The 24,564-nt window shown below is 36.3% G+C and overlaps 7 protein-coding genes, 2 non-coding genes and 1 pseudogene across 12 annotated transcripts; 6 read left to right on the plus strand and 4 right to left on the minus strand.

The window, feature by feature from the left end:
• Positions 1–1,240: 1,240 nt before the first annotated feature.
• Positions 1,241–3,542, minus strand: LOC109193065 (DNA-directed RNA polymerase III subunit RPC7-like). 4 transcript variants are annotated; one of them, XR_002056193.1, is made up of 3 exons: positions 3,138–3,542; positions 1,967–2,663; positions 1,241–1,699 (listed from the first exon to the last, which is right to left on the minus strand). XR_002056193.1 is itself a non-coding variant. In XM_019343859.1 (3 exons), the coding sequence occupies exon 2, from the start codon at positions 2,653–2,655 to the stop codon at positions 2,032–2,034; it is 624 nt and encodes a 207-aa protein (XP_019199404.1). In that variant the 5' UTR covers positions 2,656–2,663; positions 3,138–3,542; the 3' UTR covers positions 1,241–1,699; positions 2,029–2,031. The 4 variants fall into 4 exon arrangements, 2 of the variants coding, with proteins under 2 accessions (XP_019199404.1, XP_019199405.1); XR_002056194.1 differs by having other exon boundaries at positions 1,967–2,801; XM_019343859.1 differs by having other exon boundaries at positions 2,029–2,663.
• A 5,359-nt stretch (positions 3,543–8,901) lies between these two features.
• Positions 8,902–9,557, plus strand: LOC109193066 (histone H2B-like). Its single transcript, XM_019343861.1, has one exon. It carries the CDS (start codon positions 8,969–8,971, stop codon positions 9,428–9,430), a length of 462 nt encoding a protein of 153 aa, XP_019199406.1. The 5' UTR covers positions 8,902–8,968; the 3' UTR covers positions 9,431–9,557.
• A 149-nt stretch (positions 9,558–9,706) lies between these two features.
• On the plus strand, positions 9,707–10,066 carry LOC109192876. The gene has a single exon (XM_019343585.1). It carries the CDS (start codon positions 9,707–9,709, stop codon positions 10,064–10,066), a length of 360 nt encoding a protein of 119 aa, XP_019199130.1.
• A 2,297-nt stretch (positions 10,067–12,363) lies between these two features.
• TRNAC-GCA lies at positions 12,364–12,435 on the plus strand. The gene has a single exon. It is a non-coding gene; the product is annotated as a tRNA-Cys (tRNA).
• Positions 12,436–12,511: 76 nt separating this feature from the next.
• TRNAV-AAC lies at positions 12,512–12,585 on the minus strand. Its single transcript has one exon. It is a non-coding gene; the product is annotated as a tRNA-Val (tRNA).
• Positions 12,586–12,682: 97 nt separating this feature from the next.
• Positions 12,683–15,066, plus strand: LOC109193064 (THO complex subunit 4A-like). The gene is made up of 5 exons (XM_019343858.1): positions 12,683–12,963; positions 13,078–13,236; positions 13,593–13,661; positions 13,741–13,916; positions 14,656–15,066. Exons 1-5 carry the CDS (start codon positions 12,799–12,801, stop codon positions 14,822–14,824), a joined length of 738 nt encoding a protein of 245 aa, XP_019199403.1. The 5' UTR covers positions 12,683–12,798; the 3' UTR covers positions 14,825–15,066.
• A 1,753-nt stretch (positions 15,067–16,819) lies between these two features.
• LOC109192774 (ACT domain-containing protein ACR9-like) lies at positions 16,820–19,430 on the minus strand. Its single transcript, XM_019343476.1, has 6 exons — positions 19,135–19,430; positions 18,590–18,802; positions 18,400–18,505; positions 17,863–18,220; positions 17,369–17,653; positions 16,820–17,231 (listed from the first exon to the last, which is right to left on the minus strand). Exons 1-6 carry the CDS (start codon positions 19,277–19,279, stop codon positions 17,085–17,087), a joined length of 1,254 nt encoding a protein of 417 aa, XP_019199021.1. The 5' UTR covers positions 19,280–19,430; the 3' UTR covers positions 16,820–17,084.
• Positions 19,431–19,859: 429 nt separating this feature from the next.
• On the plus strand, positions 19,860–20,522 carry LOC109192775 (18.1 kDa class I heat shock protein-like). Its single transcript, XM_019343477.1, has one exon. The coding sequence runs from the start codon at positions 19,934–19,936 to the stop codon at positions 20,393–20,395; it is 462 nt and encodes a 153-aa protein (XP_019199022.1). The 5' UTR covers positions 19,860–19,933; the 3' UTR covers positions 20,396–20,522.
• A 310-nt stretch (positions 20,523–20,832) lies between these two features.
• On the minus strand, positions 20,833–21,528 carry LOC109192879 (sugar transport protein 8-like). Its single transcript, XM_019343586.1, has 3 exons — positions 21,493–21,528; positions 21,267–21,360; positions 20,833–21,149 (listed from the first exon to the last, which is right to left on the minus strand). Exons 1-3 carry the CDS (start codon positions 21,526–21,528, stop codon positions 20,833–20,835), a joined length of 447 nt encoding a protein of 148 aa, XP_019199131.1.
• Positions 21,529–22,001: 473 nt separating this feature from the next.
• On the plus strand, positions 22,002–24,138 carry LOC109192925 (annotated as a pseudogene).
• Positions 24,139–24,564: the final 426 nt, after the last annotated feature.

The following is a 24,564-nucleotide window of genomic DNA, read 5'->3' on the forward strand; positions in this document are numbered from 1 at the left end:
GGAAAATAGCTTAAAGTTTTAGTAACTTATGCTTTTTGTTTGCAAAGCGGTCTGCGAACAGGGTTACTCATTTGCTAGCTCGAAAAGTCCTGTCTATGCCTAACTGTTCGGACTGTTCGTTGTCTCCTTTTCCTTCCATTGCTCAGGCTTTAAGCATAGACCTTTCTTAATATAACTTTCGTTCTTTTGTTTCAAAAAAAAAAAAGTTAATATTACTCACATTTAGAGTTGATGGACTAAATTTTTATTTCATATAAATATAAAGTTGAAAACCCTATTATTCTTTTTTTTTTTTTTTGAAGCACTATTATTCTTTATATAGTGTGTGTGAGAGAGAGAGAGAGAGGATTAAATATTAAAAAAAAAAAGTACACTATAATAATAATAATATAATAATAATAATAATAATTATTATTATAATAATAATAATAATAATAATAATAATAATAATAACACTTTTAAAACCATGAATTATTTAGCATATTTCTCATATTTAAAGTTATCTAAAACTAGTAAAAGTAATTGGAAAAAGTAATCCAACATGCATAACTTAGTTTTCATATACTAACAGTACATTTCGATTCATTTATTGCAACACCAATTGTAGTTTTTATTGAGTTTTTTTAGAGAAAAAACTGGTTTCATGGTTACAAATTAATGAGAACACTAGGGTTGTTTATCAAAGTGAAAAAATGGAAGATTTTCATATATATATATATATATATATATAGAAGTGAAAAAATGAAAAATTTGTTTACTAAATTTAATTTTCCAACCATAATTCTATCTCCATTCTTCCATTTTTCTAGGAAATTGCAGAATCCAAAATCAACATTCTCTATTTGAAGAAACGGAAATATATGGATGAATAAATGCTTTTGGGCGAACAATGCTTGAGGTTGAAGGATCGATACTTGGTTGGGGTTGTTGGGCGCAAGTTTTCCCTCTTCCTTTCATCATGTCATCACATTACATTGTAGTTGACTTTTTCCTCATCGCGTCCTCTGAGTGGACAATGAGACGCAATTGCACATCTCACTGTTTTTTTTTTTTTTTTTAAATTCCTGCAAAAACCAGTCTCTTGCAGAAGAAAAATACCCTAAAAAATCAGTCTTCCCATTAGCCAAAAAACTAACCCATCATTTTTTTTCATTTGTAAAAACCTCCCAAAAACCACAATTGGGGATACTCTGGGTGTGATAGTTGATGATGAGATGAACGTTAGGGCCCATAAAAAAACTTGAAGAAAAAACCTCAATGAAACCTTGTCAATTAAACATTGGTTACAACAACTTGACTAACTTTAGTTTTATGTGCGACAGTTAGGCAATGACACATGCACGGCTTTGTCTATGTGTACATATGCTTAATTGTAATAATATTATACCATGCTCCTAAAAAGAATATAATTTAGAAATAGTAATAACTGGGCAGAAAAAATGATTAAAAAAGAAAAAGGCAAAAAAACGAAGTTAATGCTTGAGGCATATACCGAGAAGATCCTGTGTCCACCAACCAAGTCCCATTCCTTAAAAGTGAAGTGAACCCTCAGCTCTGTGTATTCCCATCACCTTCCTCCATTTCTTTTCTCTCTTCCAGTTCCACTGCAGCTTTCTTTGCTTACACGGTCGAGTTCCAATGGAGGAAAAGGATGGCAATCCTTATTGTCTGCGTGGTACGAGGATTAGCAAGAGTGTACCTGTGAAGCAACCAAGCTGACTAGCTAATTAACTTGGGCAACTTTCGATCCTTTGGCAATGCATTTACACTGAGATTTCATGTTTATTATATTATGGACTGTTATTTTATTGTCAGTTTTTTCTTCTTCTTCTTCTTCTTAAAGCTTTGTGTATCACTATGATGATGAATTCCAAATTTAGATTCTGTTGAGTTTTCCAGAATAGCAAAAGCATGGCTGTAAGATAGCTATATTGATTTTACCTGAAGAATAAATTCATTGTATTATCTGAATATTGATAACAAGATGTAGTAGGCCTAGCAAAATCATTCAAGGATTTCAAGCAGTACCTTTCAGAAGGTACCCTCATCATCATTGTCATCAGCCAGGTTGAAGTCATCTTCATCGTCATCGAAATCAATATTCTGAATATAGTCATCACCATCGCTAGCCTCATCCTCATCCTCTTCAACATTCTCATTTTCTTCCTCATCTTCTTCACCTTCATTTGTTTTCTTTTCATCCTGGCCCTTGGACTTCTGTTCAAGCTTCTCAAAGAGATCCAATTTTTGCAGATCTTTTTCTTGATTCCAGCGAACCCTTTTCGCAGCATGCCTCCCTGCCCTTTCACCTTTAGCTAATTCACCGGGGAAATAGGCAGGGTCCACTGTAATGAAATGCGAAATTGGGAGTCTTTTCTTGGCTTTATCCGAGTTCCTGTCTGAAAACCTTTCTATATCCATACTTTTTGTCTTCTTTGAATTATCACTTTCATCTCCAAGATAGTAAGGCGAGGAATTCCAGTACTTCTGCAACTTCGTATACCAAACTGCTAAAGATAATCTTTCAGTCACATTTGATGCATTACCCAAATCTTGATCATTGATTGTTGGAAATAGTTCAAATGGTTCCTGCTTAGCTATTCTAAAGCCACCGCCAAACCCACCACGTCCTCGTCCTCTCCCTCTAAATGCCATTTGAAATTCTAAACACAGAAGAGCTTCAGAGTAAGAATTAGTGAGCTTAAAGCTTCTTATTTGCTATGGTTTCTTTAGGGAAAATCAGGGGGTGATCCCAAAGTTGAGCAATAGAGGTTCCTACTCAAGTGAATATTTCAAATGCACTATCAAATAGTAAAGTTCAGCAAATAAGCATCTTCCATATATGGTTAGATAAATCTTTAAAAACATCTCAAAATCTATCCCTGGAAACGCATCATAACTAGAGTAACATCATTGTACCTAATAACTAAGCACACAACCATTCTGTTAATTAGCATAAATTCACACCATCAGTAACAGGCTCCATGCACAAAAATTAAGCGTAAAACAGTGATTTTTGCAACATATTTATTACCAAAATATAGGATCAATTCTACAATTATCTGGTGTGCAAATAACAAATTAGTGTAATAAACACAATACACTATGCACAATTCAACCAGGGAGATAGATTTCACCTTTGAGTCTTTGAGAATGAAATCAGGTGACGCTGCCTATCACCACTCGCCAGAAACCAAGAACGCCGAGCGGGAGAGAGAGAGAGAGGAAGATGTCGCGGATATCGCCGTAGGTGCCGCACGTTGTGTTGTTGTCTGTCACGGACCTCGCAGAATCCGAGAGGTGCGTAGCCTGGAATCTGGAGCGGGAAGAGTGCGTTGTCCTTCCCAGAAAGCAGCAGAAACAAAGAAAATCTGAAATGGAAGAATGGCTGCTGCGTTGTTGTCCTGCTGAAATTCTGAATTGAGGAAATTAGGTTTAGGGAGTGAAGGTTTTGCCTGTTTACAGTCTGTTTAGCGTTTAGGGACGGGTAACAAGGTTCAATCTACATAACCCACCAGTTATTTATGTCGGAGTGTCGGACCAAAAACCTAAACTGTACGAGTTATCAAGAAGTCTAAAAATATATCGGAACTCGTTTAAATGTTTAATAAGTGGATTAAACCGATGAAATGGATTGTTTTGTTTTTTTTTTTAATGCTACTGGCTCTATTATATTGTAGTAGATGTTCATATACTTTCTCAACCTACTGAAACACAAAGAACCAATAACGCCTCCATTGAGGCTCGAACTCATAACTTTCTAAATGGAAGTCCAACCCGAGTACTATTAAACCACATAGTCCGGGTAAATGGATTGTTTTGATAGTTGTATGAAATTTGTATTTTTTGTCCTAAATTATAGGGCAATTATATAATTCGTCTATATTTATTAATTGTGTTTACTTTTCGTCTTTATATTATAATTAACGTTACAAATTTCGTCATTTTTCTAATAGGTCGTGCTCACTTTTCTTTCTTAAATTATACTAACGTTATAAATTTTGTCCATAATTTGTTTTGTTAGAAAATGGACACAATTTGTAATGTTAATTATAGCTTAAAAATTAAAAGTGAGCATAATCAACAAATAATGATGAATCTTATAATTGTTTTATAATTTAGGAATGAAAAGTACAATTCTCCCACAATTCTATTTTAAAAGCTAAACATGAAAGAGCAAAAAATTAGCTCCACGTCATTATTCACAATTTAAACATGCTAAATTTGACCAAGGATCATATCCAAACGCTAAAAGACAACCTTAACTTCCACGACAAATTATACCATGGACAATAATCTATTTTGCATTGTATATAGAGGAGAGTATCGGACGGTGATCATACGAATTGAGTGGACGGAAAATCCACCGGAACGTATTTCGATTTTTGTTTTCCACTCCCAATCCGTGTAATTATTTTTGTAAACCCGTTAGGTATGTAAGGTACTTAACCCGTCAATTTTTTTAATATATCTCATAAATTTCGTTATTGATTAACAAATTAAATTTTAAAAAATGTGATAGTTAAATAGTTTACTAATTTTTGGATGCTTGGGTATTTTGCTTTGTTGTCAAATTTAGACCCGCCTCCTATTTTGTTGCAGAAAATGAGGACCATCTAGTGACACCAAGTTGCTTTCCCAAATGGGAGATTGTGGGTTCGAGTCTCAATGGAGGCAGTATTAACTCTTTGTACTTCAGTATGTTGAGAAAGAGGTAATTACGTTTGACAAGTTGGTCCTCCGTTATGTCAGACTTTGTAATTAGAGGTTTAGAGTCAAAGGTTAAGATTTGGTTCAAAAAGACTAAAAAATCCCTAATTCCCAATTTGCAAAATCATGTTGTTGGTCCGATATGCTGGTTCAAGAGGGTGGTTCTAGAGGACTGCTAGTTTGAGTGGCACGCCGAGAAAAGCTTGAGAGGGAATATGCAAGGTGTTAATGGTTCAAGAAACTCCTGCAATTACTAATCGTGCCGGCAACAAAGTTGAGATAACGAAATCTGCTACGTGAAGATTTGTGGGCGTACAACAAAGGTCGTCGGGGTGGTGGGTGACGGAGATCCGACTATGGATGGGGACTTACGACACAGCAGAAAAGGCAACGAGGGCGGCGAGTCGGAGTCGTCCTAATTCACCAGTCCACTCCGAGCAATCTACAGGCTCACCGTTGGACGGTAAGCATGTACTGAGCTTCTCTTCGTCCTAATTCATCAGTCCACTCCGATCAATCGTCTAAAAGCATAGTGAGCGATCACTTCAGTTTCACCAGTATCTTCCACCTCATGAACAGTTACAATTACCAGTTCTAGCAAAGCCCGCCATCGGTTGACATGAAGAAGATGGAGAAAGTAGTGGTGCAGCCAAGCATCGTGGTGCCGTCTGCTATTGCGGAAGAGTCGACAACATATTATCGTTGCTGGGAAACATCGTCGTCTAATGAAGAGGTTTAGCAGTTTGGATGCGTATAAGGAAAAATAATGGCAATCATCTAGGGTTATTATGTTATATGAGGGTATAAATGACACATGCAAAGTGAAATTCCCACACGACCCTCACATTTGACAGATTTTAGACAGCTGCCCGAACAAAGGACCAAATTGGTTAACATTTTCATATTTGAAGGACTTAATTGGGTAACAAAAATTGTTAAGGACCAAATTGGTAATTTCGCTATAGTCAATATATCATTTCGGTAATTAACTCGTTGAGAAATTAGTTATAAACATATTTAAAAAAAAAAAAAGTTTACTGAAATTAAATTTACTGATTCACTTTCATTCTTTCGGTCACCATTTACATCACCATATAATTTATTAAAATGATATAACATGTATTATATATTGTCCCTGGGTCCAAGACATTTGTATATAATATCATAAAATTCATCTTATATGGATCACCTCAAGATTTATCAAATCTTACCCTCATATTCTTTATCATACTTTAAACATTTAAACACTGCATAGATTCAACTCCCTCCATTTCATTTAATATGCATGACATATCATAAACTTCAGAGAAAAAAGTAATAGAAGTCTTGTACAAAGAACTATATATCTTAACTATCATTTCATATAAAGATTTCCGAATGTTAATCAATGATTGAACAAAATTCCACTCTATAAAACTATGTATATTCCCACCCAAATCAGTAGTAAAAGATGTATCATGATCTTCATACACTTCAAACACGTTATAGTAGAGCAATGTAGTATGAAACATCATGTATGTGGAGATCCACATTGTAGAAACATTAAAACGCAACGAACTTGTAGCTTTCACCCTACTTAAATCATACATATCTCTAAACTTTGCTTCAGTTGTAGTGCTCTGCCATCTAAACTCCATGTAGTGCTCTGCGCCTTTGCTTAAGTGTTTCGTCACATGTCGTATGCTCTCTGTCGTCTATCATTGGCATCGCAAAGTTGAAGTACTCTTGTCGACTCCTACAATATGCTCGTCCTTGGTTGCTCGTTCGTGACTTCTCATCCTTCGCCTAGTAGGTACCATCCTATCGCAAAATCATAGTGTTATATGTTATAATGTTATATACTTATCTTAGTACTACTTATCACACGCGCATTGCGTGAATAGTTCAAAACCAATGTGTATTTTTTAATTAGTGTTTCATAATTTATCAATGCATGATTCAATATCATGGCGTATATCAATGCAAAATAATTAAATTTTTCATAAAAAGTAAATGTTTCAAAAATGCATAACTATGACATGTGGCATAATTTTTCATAAAATTAAATGGTCCAATATAAGTTTTAGAGGGAAACACCATCAACCAAACATAATTTTTGAAACACAAAACTCTATTAATTGGCGTGATCCATACTTCATCTTGCTGCCACTTCCGCCAAAAATGAATTATTGAATTAATCTAGTCCACTGATATTCTTCACTGCAATTTTAGTGTCTTGGTGTAGTGCATATTAAAAAACAGAACCAAATCATCATTTCCCAAAAAGGCACTGATAATAGGCATAATTTTTTATATGTGTTGAATATATACTGTAAATTATGTGTACCGTTTCATCAATGGCTCATGTGTGATTTTAATTAATTGACCAAAGTTCATGTTAAGATTTAACTGATTTATATTGTATTTTTTAATACACTCTAACATAATCATAATATATGTTTAACAATTAGTTAATCTCACTTTTGGTCCCAAAATTTTTGGGCTGTTGTCAATTTCAGTCCACAACTTTCAAAACTAACAATTTAATACCATAAATATTCAATTTTAATCAATTCGGCCAATTGTCGCCAATTCGTATCCACATCCCACCTGCCTCTGTAGTAATTCAAACAATGGTTTACAAATTAACTTCCTTTTTAACATTGAATTAAAAGATTCCAGCGACAATTTCGTCATACTGACTAAAATTGATAAAAATTGAATATCTAGGATACTAAATTGTTAGTTTTGAAACCTGTGGACTCAAATTAACTGCAAATTATGTTGTGGAAACGTGTTCACCATGCGCATGGTAAACACATGGGTAGATTCATAATTTCTATGCTGTAGATTCATAATTGTGTTTTTCATTTGTTGTTAACGACGTTTCTCTCTTCGCAAACGTCTTCGCATTACAGATATTATGAATCTATAGTACATAAATTATGAATCTACAATATATAATTTATGAATCTACAATATATAAATTATAAATCTACAGCTTAGAAATTATGGATCTATCCCGTGTTCACCATGCGCATGGTGAACACGGTTCCACATCATAACTATTACAAATTAACAATACTCCAATAGTCATACGACCAAAAGTGAAATTAACTCGTTTAACAATTATGATTGGGGTGTGGTTCAAAACTAAGAGAGGGAGAGAACATGACTAAGGTTGATAGTGACAAAAAGTAGTGGTATTTAGAAAAAGTAAATGATATAATAGAAGATAATGATGACAAATAATAAAAAAATAATACTAAATCAAAATAACATGAATTTTTCTTTTCAACAAATAATTATACCAATATTTTTTAGTTTCTGTTAGAGGCATAATTTTATTGGCTCTTATTAGGTTTGTAGATCTATAATTCATTGTTTCATGATTCCATAATTTATACATACATAATTGATACTCTAGAATTCATTAATTATGTTGAAAGTTGAAACTGCCAACATATAAAAAAAAAAAATTGACTGCCTAGGCGCACATCAGACACTCGACTGACGAGCGCAATATGTACCATTGATAATAAATAAATAGAATTTATTTAAATAAATGATAGTTTATGAGATGATAAATAAACGTATAATAAATAACTAATTTGATAGAGTTTTTTTTATTCTTCTTAAAATGTTGAATTCCCAACAATTTTTTCATGAAAACTCAGTTACCTTACTAGTTGGTTGATTTATTTTGTAGTTTTTGATTTTTTTTAAAAAATAATAGTAATATAAAAGGGAGATTATAAAAATTATAATAGAAAAGCAAGTATGACATTGTTATTAAAATTGTAAAATTAACAATTAAATATTACAATAGCATAATAGTTTGATTACTAAACTGAAATTTTATATTTTCTCATTGAAATTTAATCCATGGCGCGACGACATGGCGGGTGCGAAATTTTTTAAAATGTGTTACGAGCGCATTTTTAAAACTCCCAACATTTGGGATCCCTAGTAGTCCAGTCAACGATCCAGTGAGAGACTGAGCATCCAATGACCACTCACCACGTGGGCAGAGATACAAATTGTACGAGGATCAACGATAATCTGGTCCCTTCAGAGCCGTCGATCTGAGAAAAAACCCAATCTGTAATCGACGCGTCGTGTTTGTCCAGCGCATCGATCCGCGCTACTCCCAATCCTCGAATAAACATCGACCTCATAACCACTATAAAACAGAAACCACTCAACCTCCATTCTCATCGCAAACAATCACTTTTCTTATTCTCTCTTCAAAACACTCAAATCCTTTCGAAGAATTTCCATGGCTCCCAAGGCAGAGAAAAGGCCCGCCGAGAAGAAGCCCGCCTCCGAGAAGCCGACGGAGGAGAAGAAGACCAGCGTCGCCGAGAAAGCTCCGGCGGAGAAGAAGCCAAAGGCCGGGAAGAAGCTCCCCAAGGAAGGAGGCGCCGCTGCCGGCGACAAGAAGAAGAAGCGGGTGAAGAAGAGCACCGAGACCTACAAGATCTACATCTTCAAGGTCCTCAAGCAGGTCCACCCCGACATCGGAATCTCCAGCAAGGCGATGGGGATTATGAACAGCTTCATCAACGACATCTTTGAGAAACTGGCGCAAGAGTCCTCCAGGCTCGCCCGTTACAACAAGAAGCCCACAATCACCTCCCGCGAGATCCAGACCGCCGTCCGCCTTGTCCTCCCCGGCGAATTAGCGAAACATGCCGTGTCTGAAGGCACAAAGGCCGTGACTAAGTTTACTAGCTCCTGAATTGATTTAATCCTTAATTTCAAATCTAGGTTATGTTGTGTTTTGGGAAAATTAATGGAATTGCGGAATAGGTATTTTGTGTAATTAAATTGGTCTGTTCTAAATCAATGAAAGTTGTTTTTCTTATCTTATATAATACATGTGTTAATTTAACCGCCATCCAGGCAGTTACAGATTCCCTCGTCTATAGTTCCGCGCTCCCTCGTCCATCTCATTCTATAACTACGAAGCATCACAGGATCCGAATGATTCATTGATTGATTTATTCATTCCATAATGTCATGGACATTGATTTTGCTTCACTCTACTGTCCGATTTTTCAGCAGGGCATGGCCGCTGCTAGTGTACGCCGCCGTGTGGACGCTCCTCCTGCTCATAACCGTCGGGGTGGCTTCGTCGTTGGCGCAGCTTGCGTACGTGTCCGCGTTGTCGCCTTCCTCGCCGCCGTGTAACGCCGGTTTTGTTAGGGTTCCGCTGGATGTTCCGGCGGAGAAGTTTTGCCTGCCGGTTGGCTTGATGAAGAGGTCGGAATGGGATCTCCTGGTGCCTGTTGTGTTTGCTGCTCTGCTTGTCTCCACCTCGGCTTACATGATTCGAAGCGTAGGCTTCTGGGAATTTGAAAATGATTACTATTGATTTCATGTTCTGTCCTTCATTTTCCTTTCGATCTGGGCCTCTGTGTAGCAATTTACGGTTTTTTCATTCCTATGCATAACTACGATCAAAGAACAAAACAGCAAGCATTTAATGATTTAATATTCTGTTTCATGTTTTGTTGTCTAAAACATTTAAGATTTCGTGCGTACCTTTTGTCGTTTATATTCTTAGACATGATTTGTAATCTAGTTATTGGCTTGAGGGGATGAAGTGATAAGTTTGTGAATTGAATTCTCAATAGTAAGCTTAATTAGAAATAGGAGTCATAAACTATAGACCTATATAAGAGGCTATTACTTATAAACTAAATCCTATACAATAGTTACAACAATTCACATAACAATAATATTAATACTAATAATATTAACATCACTAACAGAGGGATACTCTTGGGTAATCAAAAAAAAATTTAGGACTAGATCTCTCTTGCACCTTAACGAGTGCATTGTCCTACGCTCGAAGGAATACAACCACTAGCCTTTCCCATTGACTTCTATGAGAATTTCTTGCTCCTTTGTGTTGTTGTTTGGGTTGGGTAATTGTGTTAAGTTAATCGATCCATTGAAATATTTTTCATTAATAATAGGGTGAATCAATGATTTGGTCCCTCACTTATTCGCGACTTGTCAATGTTGCCCCTGAGTCACGTATTCATCGATTTAGTCCCCGAAAATAATTGTTTTTCGTCAAATCAGTCCTTATGGCCGTATTCCGTCAAGTCTCAGGCGAGAGCTCTGATTTGCCCTGGACATTTTGATATTTTCGCGCTTTCTTCTTCATTAACTCTGACCAAGCTTCGCCGGAGGGAGCTCCATCTCTTCTCTGCTCGTGGAAATGAGCTCATTCGCAGTAGTGATTTTGATTCTTGATGTTTCCTTTTAATAATTGAGGAATATTGTCTTTAGCATTTGTGCCCTGAAAATTTAAAGTTTGGTGTTTAGGAAATGTGTCTAGCGACGATGGAATGTCGTAGGTATCGCCAATGGTGGCGCCGACGCCAGTGCCATCCCAGGTTACTGTTCCATCTAGGCAAAACCCTTTTGGTGCGAGCATTCATAATCCGATCAATGCTCCGACATTTCCACCGTCATCCCAGACGAGATCGTTGTCGCTGCCGCCGCTGCCGGCCGCGAATACCGGTGGGTTTCCGTCTCAACGGAATGTTCCTGGGAGCTCGATGTCGGATTCGACATCGTCGTCTACTTCGTCGGACGAGGATATCCAGAGGCGGCACCAGTGGAAGAGGAAGTGGAAGGACTTCTTCGAGCGGCTGATGAAGGATGTGATTGAGAAACAGGATGAGCTGCAGAAGAGGTTTCTAGAAGCTCTCGAGAAGCGGGAACGCGACCGGATGGTGAGAGAGAGGAAGCGTGGAGAGTTCAAGAGATGTCGAGAATGAACCGGGAGCACGATCTCTTGGTCCAAGAAAGATCCATGGTGGCGGCAAAAGACGCCGTCGTGCTTCAATTTTTGCAAAAGGTCTCCGAACAGCACAATCTTCAAATCCCAATAACCAATGCAACTACTCCAGCGTAAATCCATATACAATTGCCGGCGAGGAAAGATGAATCACTACTGCGGATGAGCTCATTTCGACGAGCAGAGAAGAGATGGAGCTCCCTCCGACGAGCTTGAGCTTATCCGGCGAAGCTTGGTCAGAGTTAATGAAGAAGAAGGCGTGAAAAGACCAAAATGCCTATGGCAAATCGGAGCTCTCGCCTGAGACTTGACGGAATATGGCCATAGGGACTGATTTGACGAAAAACAATTATTTTCGGGGACTAAATTGATGAATACGTGATTCAAGGGCAACATTGACAAGTCGCGAATAAGTGAGGGACCAAATCGTTGATTCACCCTTAATAATAATACATAAATGCTAAATTGAAAAAATGTCAAAATCCATAAAGCAACGACTAAAATTAAAACACACTAATAACGCTGAAACACTTATGAGCTGTCCGAATAATATTAAGATATGCTAGAGTCTAGAGATAAGATTTTGATAGCAATGCTATTTTCAACATTTCTTTTTTATTTTTATAAATGAAGTGTAAATAACTCAATTGCTTGTCAATAACTGTGGTAGGTTAGTTACTCCCATAATGAAGTCAATGGTGATAATATAAAACATTTATAGTACTTCCTCTATTATCATTTTGTATAATGGGAGTTAATTTAATTTTTATAAAAAAAAATTATTCATTTAAAATTAAATTAAGGAATATAGGAAAGCAATCATATTGTTAAGCTTTATGTAGAACAATAACCAATGAGGGTCCATAGCTCAGTGGTAGAGCATTTGACTGCAGATCAAGAGGTCACCGGTTCGAACCCGGTTGGGCCCTTTTTAAAAATTAATGTTAACGTTACGCTTTGTTTTTGGTTTCTTGTTCGTCTTGGGAAAAAGAGGACGTAAAATAATGGCGTCGCCCGGACTCGAACCGGAGACCTTCAGTGTGTTAGACTGACGTGATAACCAACTACACCACGACACCTTCGTGAAATGGTTTTTGATTTTAAAGTATATGGCCAGTAGTTTTTATGGCGGCTTAGTCTTCCCCACTTGCAGGATTAGAGGCAATATTCAATTACTTTCGTCGACCCTTCTCCCTTTTTCCTTCATCGTCATTCCTCAGAGGCTCAAACCCTACCCCCCCCCCCCCCCCCCCATTCACACCTTCATTCCCTATCTCTCTCTCATTAGAAAAATGGCAGATGCTGCTCTGAGCATGAGTTTGGACGATCTCATTAAGAAAAATAAGAGGTCCGGAGGAGGTAATTCTCGCGGCAGAGGTCGTGGATCGGCACCCGGACCAGCTCGACGTATCCCCAATCGCTCCGCTAACCGATCCGCCCCTTACGCAACTGCCAAGGTGTCTACCATTTTTTTTAAAGATTTTTGTACGGAAACTGTTATCAGATTAACTACTTAGAAGGTTACTTTCGATTTATATTCTACTTAGTTGTTACAATTGTTTTTGGATCAGGCACCGGACTCAGCTTGGAATCACGATATGTTCGCGACGGATCAGCCTATGGCGTTTGACGGGCACATCGTCGGTGGTGCTCGAGCCTCTTCGATAGAGACCGGCACTAAGCTTTATGTCTCAAATCTAGAATATGGCGTCTCTAACGAAGATATTAAGGTTTTTTCCTGGAATTTTTAGTTTCTCTTGAAGGATTGCCTTTGATTCCCTTGATATAGTGTGTTAAATTTTGCCGAAATTATGAGTGCTTTTGAAGAAGTTAACATGTATGATGCTATGCTGTTAATGGATACTCTAAATCTAATACTTAAACAACATTTGGCTTCTCCCCCAGTGTCTAAATTAGTTATGGAGGTTTTTATTCTTCTTTTATTTTGATATCAGTAGCATATGTAGTTGACAATGTTTAATTGGTTGATTTCGGTAGCCTAAACATATTTTCTGAATTCATCTGAAGTTTAAACTAGTTTAAACATATTATTCTTTCTTATATAATACGATGTCATTTAATGCAGGAACTCTTTTCAGAAGTTGGTGACCTGAAACGCTATGGAATCCATTATGATAGGAGTGGGAGATCAAAGGTATATATGCTAGGAAGAATTCGGTTTTCTGGCTACTCGTGCATATTCTTCTTTGGTTAAGGAAAATCAATTTCTCTAGGGAACAGCAGAAGTTGTTTACTCGCGCCGACAAGATGCTTTAGCAGCTGTTAAAAGATATAACAATGTTCAGCTTGATGGAAAACCAATGAAGATAGAGATTGTTGGCACAAACATTGTCACTGCTCCTCCATCTACCGTTGGTTCTGTTGGAAATTCTAACGGAATTCCCCGTAGGTATGTAGCTTAGATACAGAGACAAAAAATGCATACCATTTCTTTGAACTATCTCTTTTGGTTTTCTGATGTGTCACTTTTACTATTAGTTTACTGCTTCACATATTGGATGACCTACACTTGCTTTAAAACAAAAAGGCTACTTTGTGTGTTCATGGAACATTGTTTTTATTGTTGGAGATTTTTGATCTGGCATGTACCATTCTCAACAGTATGTTTAAATGAGAGCAGTAATGAATATATCAATTTATCAATACAAGTTTTTACCTTCTCATTAGTGTTGTCAATTTGTTAATTACTATGTGAAACTTATAGTCAAAAGAGGATTGCACTTTTAAGTTGACAGTTACATATGAGGGATTTGTAAAGGTGTTATAAATATACTTCTGCAAATATTTGAAAAAGTTGAACAAAAAGAAATAAACCAGCTTTACTTTGAAGACTACATCATGCAATTCCATGACCCACAGGCCATTGCATAACTTGCTAGTATATAAACCGAAGAAATGGCAATGGCTAATTGATTAAATAATAAAGCAGAGATTAATTTTAACTGATAAGTGTAATGATGCATTTCGTCTTCAGTAGTGATCTATTTCAGTAACTTTATTGTTACCTCTTTTTTTCTTTCCCATTCTTTTTGTCTTTCCCTATCGGTAGTTATGAAATTTTGACTTTGATAATTGGGTTTGACTACCTGTCTAATGTGCTCTTATTATATTTTGTTGGTTATAAATAGTGGACAAGGAAGAGGTGGAGGTTTTGGAAGGTTGCGTGGAGGTAGGGGAAGAGGGCGTGGATTTCAAGCAGGTCGAGGGCGAGGAAGAGACCGTGGAGAAAAGGTGTCTGCAGATGATCTTGATGCTGATTTAGAGAAGTACCATGCTGAAGCTATGCAGACAAATTGATAGGAGATTCCATATCATTGTTTCTCCAGACTCTGTGACTATACTGTGAACCTATGCGTGATGGTTTCATGGGTCTTTTGTATTTTTAGCAATGTTTGGCTCTTTTATGATTACAAGGAAGTACTAATAGGGAGACTTGTACCTCTGATGTTTGGGGCTTGAGATTTGTGACATATTGTTGCTCTTCAATTTGGTATTGCGTTGGATGGATTTATGCAATGTACTGAGTTCCTTAGTTTTTTTTCTTACACAAAATTCCTAATTGATTATGAGAAGTTGACAGTCAGATGGAGTTGCTTGTAAGCCAGAGGATCATATTTTTCGAATGAAAGCAGTTGGAGCCCTGATACTTGCTGTGATGATGTGCTTTCTAGTGCTTATTGCTTCATTCACCGTGGCATCAACTTTGAGGTAGATTTTACAATTTCTGTTGGATCTGTTTTTTTTTTTTTTTTTTTTAGGTTGGATGTCCTCCCTTTCCGGCTAAACGTGGTGCTTAAACAGTATTCTTTTTCCTTTTTTAAAATTCAATTTCTTTTTGTTTCTAGGTTGATATATGGCCATAGACTTCAATGTTGGATTTCTGTGAGGTGGTGACATAGGAAAGAATGAAAGATGTTGCAATTTGTTGATGACTGAGATGACTTTCCTAATGTGTAGTTGTACAAGTTAAAGCTGTACTTTTTCACATTCAGAAATACAGTAGTTGTTTCTTTTCCTGGTGTTCGGATTGGGTTCATGATGCTGATGGGAAGTTCCAGATGTGCAGTTTTGAATGGCAACTTGTGGAGTTTTGGCTTGATGCTTATTCAATTGGTTAGTTTTCTTCATCTCAAGGGCTATGGTTTTTATGCTTCCCTTTGAATGAAAGTGCAGTACAGGGACTATGCATATTTTGATGATGTTCGACTCGCTTTTGGGCACGCAATCCTAGGACCGAGTTTATACCAAAGATATACAGACTAGTAGTATGCATTGAGTACATGAATGATCAATTTAATTAGTGTAACCTGAAGAACATTTAATTGCTGCTTTGGTTTATAGATTCCAAATAGAGCCACCATGTGGAAACTAATGGTTTTATACTTTTATATGGTATAACAGTTACAAATTTTGTTACCTTACAAACATGAAGGCATCAACATAAAAGTTGTTTTCTGATGTCTCAAGTAAACCAACTGGAATGTTTCTAAGTCCTAACAACCAATTTATTAGGGGTTGGGAATTTGGTTCGATTTTCCCAAACCAGTTCAATTCGATAATATACTAAACAACTGAACGGATCGATCCTTTGTTATTTTCTATTTAATTTCTTTATGACTTGTTTTTTACCTTGCACTTTTTATTATTTGTTACAATTATTCTTTGTCTCACAATTATCTCTAACTTGAGTTATTTTTACAAAATTTAGCATTTTCTTTGATTTCATTTTCTATGAAATTAATGTACTTCAACATCATTTTAATATTTTAATGCATTGAAAATATATTTTGCCAAATTCCAATGCATTAAAAATATATTTTACCAGACAATAACAGATTGTGCCTAAAATTATTAAGTCAACTGAGAAGTCAATTGAGCAAAATGGTAATTAGTACTTAGTAGTGTAATTGAACTTTGCATTATAATTTTGTTACTCTGTATATAATATTTAGACTTTGAATTTGAACTAATGTATTGTTTGGTAGTGCATTTGAAAAATTAAAAAAAGTTTGAAAATTGAAGTTCTTAAACCAAATCAAATACCGAGTCGAAACCGAACTATAATGTTAAATTGAATGGTACAATTTTTTTTTTTAAAAAAATGTCAAAATACCGATACCAAAATCAAAACCGGAAAAACTAAATCGAATCCCAAGATGCCCACCCCTACAATTTACCCCCAAAACCAGACTAATGCAGTCGTTGAAACTCCTCTAATGATGCAATTTAACACCACTACAGATAATTTAAAAAACTTGCCTATACTATACTTCTAAGCCCAACAATCTAATCTAATACATCAATAAAGCTATCTTAAACCCAAGAATAGCATGACTATAAGGGTGCATTTACCCCAAAAAAAAATAAAAATTCTCCATTTTTCTGGAGAAAAAAAAAAAACTGAAAAATTGAAGTAAACATAACCAACTTACCGTGGGATCAAGAAACTTTGATGCACTGTACAAATTCTTGGGTCTTGGGAGTACAAACTAGTGGGTGGGGGTTGTTGCTTAGTGTATAATATAGGGGAGTGATACAACTTGAACAAAGGAAAACCTCACCAGCCCATCAATGTTCTCCTCACCCTATCTACTATATGATTTTTATCTACCATTGTCGACAAGTCAAAGTTGCAATTCTCGTCTAAGAGAAATCTGAAGACCTCCCATTCACGATTTACTGCTGAATGTGTTTCGATTTCTGCCTGCAAAATAGGAGGTTATGATGCCATTAACTGGGGCTCACAAATGTAACAATTAATATAGTCAAGTAGTCAACTGAATCAATCCCTATTCCATTTTTGTTTAGAAAGTTCATTCAAATTAAGAACCATTTCCTTACTGAAAATATGCAGATCCCAAGGGTCTTTAGGGCAAATGTCACGTCATAGAAAACACGTGGTCTTCCCATTCCTGATAGCTCCAATGGATTGGCTACCAGAAGTTCAGTATCCGGCCCACGATTTGAGATAACCACCCGTAAAGGGTGAAGCAATTCCACTTTCAAACAATAACATAATGAAGCTTGTTTCTCAGGATCCAGAATTTTTTCCCCATTTTTGTGTTGGACAAAAACATCTAGTTCCCGCTGGCCCTTATTAGCAGCAGAGAAACGGGCATATGTTATCTAAAAACAAGAATGTACAAGTGTTATTAACAGTTGTAATGCTTTACCCAATTTGTCATCCTCCTGCCAACTACAATTAAGTTTACAAGTGTGGAAACACAATGGTTTAAGACAAAAGTATGGGCTGATACAAAAGGCAAGGAATATCAAGTAAAGAAAATCTTAAGAAAGATGATTTAACGTGTTTGAATTAAACTATAAATTATCACCTGAACATTGCAGCCCTTCAACGCTCGTGTAATGTCATAAAGGAAGCTCTTGTAATCAACGCAACTAATCTGAATCAATGTATGAGCAGAGCTCAAGGCATTATCTATTGTCACAATAGATTTCTTCAATTTCATCACATCTGGGCTAAGCTCTTGTAAGTGAGTTTCATTTTCCGATAATTCACATCTAAATAATTCATTGGTGACTGAAGGGGAGAGAGCAGAGAAACACGGAAGGTTTTCATACAGTGGACCTGGGGCTACTAGCTTCAGCTCACAACTAATGCATGATTCACCTAGAACAGCACGCAACTGCTCACACAATTCCTCTTGTTTCTCTTTTATATTTAGGAGCTCCCTGACAATCAAGCACGATAGCCATAACAAAAAATTAAACATTGAAATGAATGAGGTCATACTAATAAGAGTAGAGGAATGATAATTAAAACCTAGACCCTAAAAAAATCATTTCTTAATTAATGCTAATGTACATGAATACAAGAATTATATAGAAATACAGAGACAAGTATTTCTTACAAGTGATCTTTTATTATGAAAACATCCAGCACACGATCATCTGGAGTTGTCATCACTTTTACTCTTTCGATGTAGAGCTCACACTCGCAGAGAAATTGGGTAACATCTACCAAATTTACACCACAACATTAGACTGGAGCATTAATCAACAATAACATGGTTGAATCAAGGGCATTCTTCATTACCGTACCATGCAATAATCCGGTCCGACCAATACAATAAAGCGTCATGAGGTAGGAAGAGGTAGCGGGAGTTTTGGGGGATGGTAAGTAAATTAAATTGGAGTATGGCGGGCAGACTGACCAAAGGCGGTCCTTCAATTTCGCCCATGTCACAATAGGCGTGGAAGATTGAGGAAACACCCACATCACTACATAGCACCATCTCCCATCAGTTGAAACATCTGATTCCAAGACGAATTTGCGCATTGGAGGTTAGTTTAGCAATGAAACTAATGAAGAATGGGATCTATCTAGTTAACATTTTAGCAAATGTATGTGTGAATTAAAAGAACCTAAATTTGATTCATCTAGCAGCTCAATTTGGTGCAAATTAAAACAAAAACCAGGCTATGAATCCGAACTAACCCTGATCAGTCAATATAAGGGTTTCAAATGTAAAACAGAAACCTTTTCATTGTTAAAACCATGATCCATTCAATGTATACAAGGAAGAGGGTAATTAAGCCAGATTTCAACAGCAGGTAAATAAAACATAAACAGAATTCATAGGTACCTCCTTTTTTGATGTTGAGGCCGAAATCGAGGATGATTCGACAAATTTCGCAACCGAGGCCGAGCTTATCCAGACAATTCACGGTAATCATGTAAGGGTCGCCGGGTTTGTTCCCATTCTGAATCACAACAGAATCGTCCGGCATTGAATTGAATTGAATTGAATTGGCCTTGATTCTAGACGAAGAAAATTCCAGAGATTATAGAACCCAACCCGATTCTAGCTCGGAAATATTCTAGATAAAGGACTTCTCGAACCTGCCAGGACTGCGTATATTGGTTTAGCTCCTGAATTTTACATTTTTATTATTTCTCTATACAAATACTTCTAATGATTTACACCAAAAATTGACAGCCATTATTATACAAAAAAAATGTATTAGAGATGAAGCTTAACGAGCCAAAGATGAATCGACTAAAATTAATATTATTATTGTGTCTGCACGAATATAGCTGATTTAATAGGATAGTATTTTGAAAAGAAAAAAATTAATATTATTATTCATGTATGTTATGATTTTCTCATAAAAAATAGTGCTCTTTAAAATATAAAAATCATTCTAATAATATAAAAATAAAAAATTATTGTGATGAGAATACCAGAACCCTCTGGTCATTGTTACGTTGATTAATCACCCATCACTATACAATATTCATGCACATTCCAGATTCCTCTTCTATCACCATAAGTATATATGCTGGCTCAGCTCCTCTCTCTCATCAATCAACAAGTTTCCATTGAAAGAAATCGATCTGCTTTAATTTAGAGCTTTTCTTGATCATTCAATTCCCAGAAAATAATGTCTCTCATCCCAAGCTTCTTTGGTGGCCGGCGAAGCAACGTCTTTGATCCTCTATCTCTTGACCTCTGGGATCCCTTGGAAGGCCTCTTCTCTCCTTCTTCTCCGGCGAGCGAAACCTCTGCATTCGCTGCGGCGAGGATTGACTGGAAAGAGACCCCGGAGGCTCACATTTTCAAAGCTGATCTTCCCGGGATGAAGAAGGAGGAAGTGAAAGTTGAGGTGGAGGATGGGAGGGTTCTTCAGATCAGCGGAGAGAGGAGCAAAGAGAAAGAGGAGAAGAATGATAAGTGGCATCGCATTGAGCGCAGCAGTGGGAAGTTCCTCAGGAGGTTCCGGCTGCCGGAAAATGCGAAGATGGATGAGGTGAAAGCCGGCATGGAAAACGGAGTGCTGACAGTCACTGTGCCAAAAATTGAGGCCAAGAAACCAGAGGTGAAGGCCATTGATATTTCTGGTTAAACTTGTTAAGCAAGACTATCTTAGTACTTTGAATTCCAGCATAAAATTAATAAAACTGTACTGTTTGTATGTTGTGTGCTTGTGACTTTGCTTCATAATGTAATAATTTGAATTTCTGTTTTCCTCATCCTAATATTATTATTATTATTATTACCTGCTTGTCTACGTCCATTAAAAAAAAATTAAAATGGCAAAATATAAGTGCTGGTTTAATTTGGAGACCAATTCAAGTAAGCTAGACTGAATATAATCTTCATTCATTCAAATAATATAATTAAACACAAGGTACAGACTAGAATTGAGGTTTTTAATAAATATAAAATAAAAATTAAAGCCCAATATAAGAATTCGAATTACAATAATAATAAATCTAAAAATAAAATTCTTAGAAAAACAATGAAAAGAGATATTGAGTTTCAAACTTTTTTTACTGGCACTTAATTAACTGAATTAGTGTTGGCATCCTCCTTCTCATCAAAGCATCTCTTCCACAACCAATGTTTCTTCCACACTCTTTCGTTCATCTCATCAATGGGGATTCCCTTGGTTTCAGGCAACAAGAACACAACAAGCAGCCCCATAACCAAAGCGAATGAAGCAAACATGAAGAAGATGGCGGATTTCATTGTGCAAAGCATGGTAAGAAGAGCTTGCACCGCCACAATAAAAGTGAATATCATATTAGTGCTAACCGCAAAGAAAAATCCTGCTGTTCTTATCTCCAGTAGATATATTTCACTAGCAACCAACCACCCTAATGGACCCCAAGATCAGGCAAAACCCATCACCAACACACAAATCATCACCTACACAATTACTGCCGCGATATCATATTTGTAGCTTTGAGATATGTTGCGAGAATTCTCCCTACCACATCCTACGCTACAATTAAGCATTTGGATGACACCTTCAATCAGTAACGCTCTTCTCCCGAAATAATCAACACCAAAGATTGCCACAACTAACTGTGGAAAATGAATTAACTGATCCAGTGATAAGAATAGACAATAGAGATGCATTGCTCCTAACCCCATTGTTTGAAACAACACAGGAACGTAGAATATGACAACGTTGATGCTGGTCAACTGCATAAATACCTGAAGAATGGTAACACAATAAGCTAGTGAGGACATTGCGAGACCATGCATGCCTTGTTTAAATTTTAGATTGATTTTACTCTTTTACTTGTATCTCACGGAATTTAAATAAGTTATTATGTAATCTTAGATAATCAATTTCTTAACTTGAATCAATTCGGATCCTTTTTATACGTGACTAATGATAATCTGTAGCTAAATCATTTTTCGAATTAAGTCATCTTTCTTTTCATCGGAACGAGTATTTTATTCATCTTCATTTTTTTTGTTGGTAACTAAACACTTAAAATCTCAAAGATAATTTTTCAAGAGCCATTTTCTAATTTTACAATCGACCCTAAATCATTAATTATTAAAACATATTCAATTTGAGGCGGGAATTTTAGTTTGGGAAGAATTAATGATTAAAACAATAAAACATATTTAAATTGAGCCGGGGAATTTTTATTTATTTTTTGTAATCCTAGTTTAACTAAATTTGGATGATGGCACGGGAGGCGGTGCTGCCCAAATCCCAAATTGAGTCGAATTCGATTCAAAAATATCTCATTTAATTTCTATACGGACATGGATACAATACACACCTATAAAAAGGGATTCTTATTCGCCATTCCATCATCCTCAACCCACAGCTCTCTTCAATCTCCATATAATCTTGAGAAGTTTTTGATTGATTGTAGTTTAGTAGCCAGACGAACGTAGAAGGTCTTAGAAATTTATAACAATGGTGGCCCAAATCATGTCTTTAGAGAAGGGTAATGAAGATGACGTCCCGGCGAAACTCACTACACAAGTAATAATATGCTCTATCATAGCTGCCTTTGCTGGTCTAATGTTCGGTTATGATATTGGAATTTCTGGTATGTTACTGCTTACATGCATCAGATCAATTATTTCTCTTAATTGTAACGTACTATTCGTTCCGTTCTTGGTTTAACCAAATTATTTTTAATTTATTGTAGGTGGAGTGACTTCAATGGATGAATTTTTGAAAAAATTCTTTCCAGCGGTATACGTGAAAAAACACATGATTCATGAAGATAACTATTGCAAATATGACAGTCAGATTCTTCAGCTTTTCACATCTTCCCTCTACCTTGCTGCTATTGTCGCTAGTTTCTTCGCTTCCCATTGTTGCAAGCGCTATGGGAGGAAACTTACCATTCAACTCGCTTCTATCTTTTTCATCATTGGAGTTGTCCTCAATACCACGGCTGTTAATCTTATGATGCTCATCTTCGGACGTCTCTTTCTCGGGGCAGGTGTCGGTTTTGACAACCAGGTATTTATTTATTCTCTAATCTATAAAATATATATACATATTATTGTTCTAAATTTGTCATCTAGCTTTGAACTATGATTTTAAGATATTAATGCATTGTTTCATTCTTTCAGGCAGTGCCACTATTCATATCGGAAATTGCTCCTTCAAACAAAAGAGGACTTCTCAATGTTCTTTTTCAATTCTTGATCACAATAGGCATTTTCTTTGCCAATATTGTCAATTATTTATCTTCTAAATATATACGCTCCAATGGCTGGAGGGTATCTCTCGGTGTAGCTGCAATTCCTTCCATTTTTCTAGCTTTGGGCTCTTTGATAATCGTCGAGACTCCTACCAGTTTGATTGAATGAGGGAAGAATGAGGAGGGTTTGCGAGCGCTGAAGAAGATTAGGGGCGTGAAAAACGTAGAGAAAGAGTACAACGACATTTTACGAAACACTGAGATGGCTAAAAAGATCAAAACCCCATTTAGAAACCTAATGAAGCGTTCTAGCTGGCCTCAACTTTTATGTGGCACCATTATTCAGGTATTTCAGCAGTACAGTTGACCGGCATCAACGTTGTCATGTTCTACGCTCCTGTGTTGTTCCAAACAATGGGGTTAGGAGCAAATGCATCTCTATTGTCTACTCGGATCAGTTAATTCACTTTCCACAGTTGTGGCAATCTTTGGTGCTGATTATTTTGGGAGAAGAGTGTTACTGATTGAAGGTGCCATCCAAATGCTTGTAGCCCAGGGTGTGGTAGGGGGAATTATTCTCTCAGCATATCTCAAAGCTACAAATATGATACCAAAGTTTGCGGCAGTAATTGTGTTGGTGATGATTTGTGTGTTTGTGATGGGTTTCGCCTGGTCTTGGGGTCCATTAGGGTGGTTGGTTGCTAGTGAAATATATCCACTGGAGACCAGAACGGCAGGATTTTTCTTCGCGGTTAGCACCAATATGATATTCACTTTTGTTGTGGCGCAGGCTTTTCTTACCATGCTTTGCACAATGAAATCCGCCATCTTTTTCATGTTTGCTTCCTTCGTCTTGGTTATGGGGTTGTTTGTTGTGTTCTTCCTGCCTGAAACCAAGGGAATCCCCATTGATGAGATGAACGAAAGAGTGTGGAAGAAGCACTGGTTGTGGAAGAGATGCTTTTATGAAAAGGACGATGCCAACACTGATTCGGCTAATTAAGTGCAATTAAAGATAATTTGAAACTCAGTATATATCAACTATATCATATGTTATTTCATTGTTTTTCTAAGAATTTTAATTGTTAGATTTATTATTGTAATTTGAATTCTTATGTTAGGCTTTAATTTTTATTTTACACATTTATTACGAACCTCAATTCCTGTACCTTATTTTTAATTATTAGAATAATGAATGACTATTCAGTCTAGCTTATATATCATGCATGATGCATACTTCCAATATGAATGAATGCATATTCAGTCTAGATAATAAAAAATGTAAAATATTTTTACTAAAATCCATTACCATTAGTAAGTATTTGATTCTCATTTCGATTCTAATTCTCACGTGCGAACCAAACACACCCTAAGGATGCTATAAATTCCATATCTTGTAAATAAATATTAATGTACTCACATTCATAAATAAAGTTTCAAATTAATTATAATTAGAAATAAATAGTTATAGTTATTATATGCATACAAAGGTTTGTTATTTAATTGCTATCCAAAGCAATACACTGCCTATTCAATCTATTAATTGCGTGTTGCCTAGTCTATTACGACACCGAATTTGATAATTCAAAAATCTGATCTAATGAAC

The sequence above is a fragment of the Ipomoea nil genome, unplaced genomic scaffold, assembly GCF_001879475.1.
Source record: "Ipomoea nil cultivar Tokyo-kokei standard unplaced genomic scaffold, Asagao_1.1 scaffold1834, whole genome shotgun sequence".
Classification (NCBI taxonomy): domain Eukaryota; kingdom Viridiplantae; phylum Streptophyta; class Magnoliopsida; order Solanales; family Convolvulaceae; genus Ipomoea; species Ipomoea nil.

Bases quoted from the DNA above. Each gene is read 5' to 3' on its own strand.
- LOC109193065 (XM_019343859.1), bottom strand. From the start codon at position 2,655: ATGGCATTTAGAGGGAGAGGACGAGGACGTGGTGGGTTTGGCGGTGGC.
- LOC109193066 (XM_019343861.1), top strand. From the start codon at position 8,969: ATGGCTCCCAAGGCAGAGAAAAGGCCCGCCGAGAAGAAGCCCGCCTCC.
- LOC109192876 (XM_019343585.1), top strand. From the start codon at position 9,707: ATGTCATGGACATTGATTTTGCTTCACTCTACTGTCCGATTTTTCAGC.
- LOC109193064 (XM_019343858.1), top strand. From the start codon at position 12,799: ATGGCAGATGCTGCTCTGAGCATGAGTTTGGACGATCTCATTAAGAAA. The intron at 12,964-13,077 runs GTGTCTACCATT...TTTTTGGATCAG, and splicing joins CCCCTTACGCAACTGCCAAG to GCACCGGACTCAGCTTGGAA. The intron at 13,237-13,592 runs GTTTTTTCCTGG...CATTTAATGCAG, and splicing joins TCTCTAACGAAGATATTAAG to GAACTCTTTTCAGAAGTTGG.
- LOC109192774 (XM_019343476.1), bottom strand. From the start codon at position 19,279: ATGCCGGACGATTCTGTTGTGATTCAGAATGGGAACAAACCCGGCGAC. The intron at 18,221-18,399 runs GTAAGAAATACT...CTTGATTGTCAG, and splicing joins TTCATAATAAAAGATCACTT to GGAGCTCCTAAATATAAAAG. The intron at 17,654-17,862 runs GTGATAATTTAT...TCTTGTTTTTAG, and splicing joins TGAAGGGCTGCAATGTTCAG to ATAACATATGCCCGTTTCTC.
- LOC109192775 (XM_019343477.1), top strand. From the start codon at position 19,934: ATGTCTCTCATCCCAAGCTTCTTTGGTGGCCGGCGAAGCAACGTCTTT.
- LOC109192879 (XM_019343586.1), bottom strand. From the start codon at position 21,528: ATGTCCTCACTAGCTTATTGTGTTACCATTCTTCAG. The intron at 21,361-21,492 runs GTATTTATGCAG...CATTTTCCACAG, and splicing joins ATTGTGTTACCATTCTTCAG to TTAGTTGTGGCAATCTTTGG. The intron at 21,150-21,266 runs GTAGGGAGAATT...GGGGTCCATTAG, and splicing joins TAATTGTAGCGTAGGATGTG to GGTGGTTGGTTGCTAGTGAA.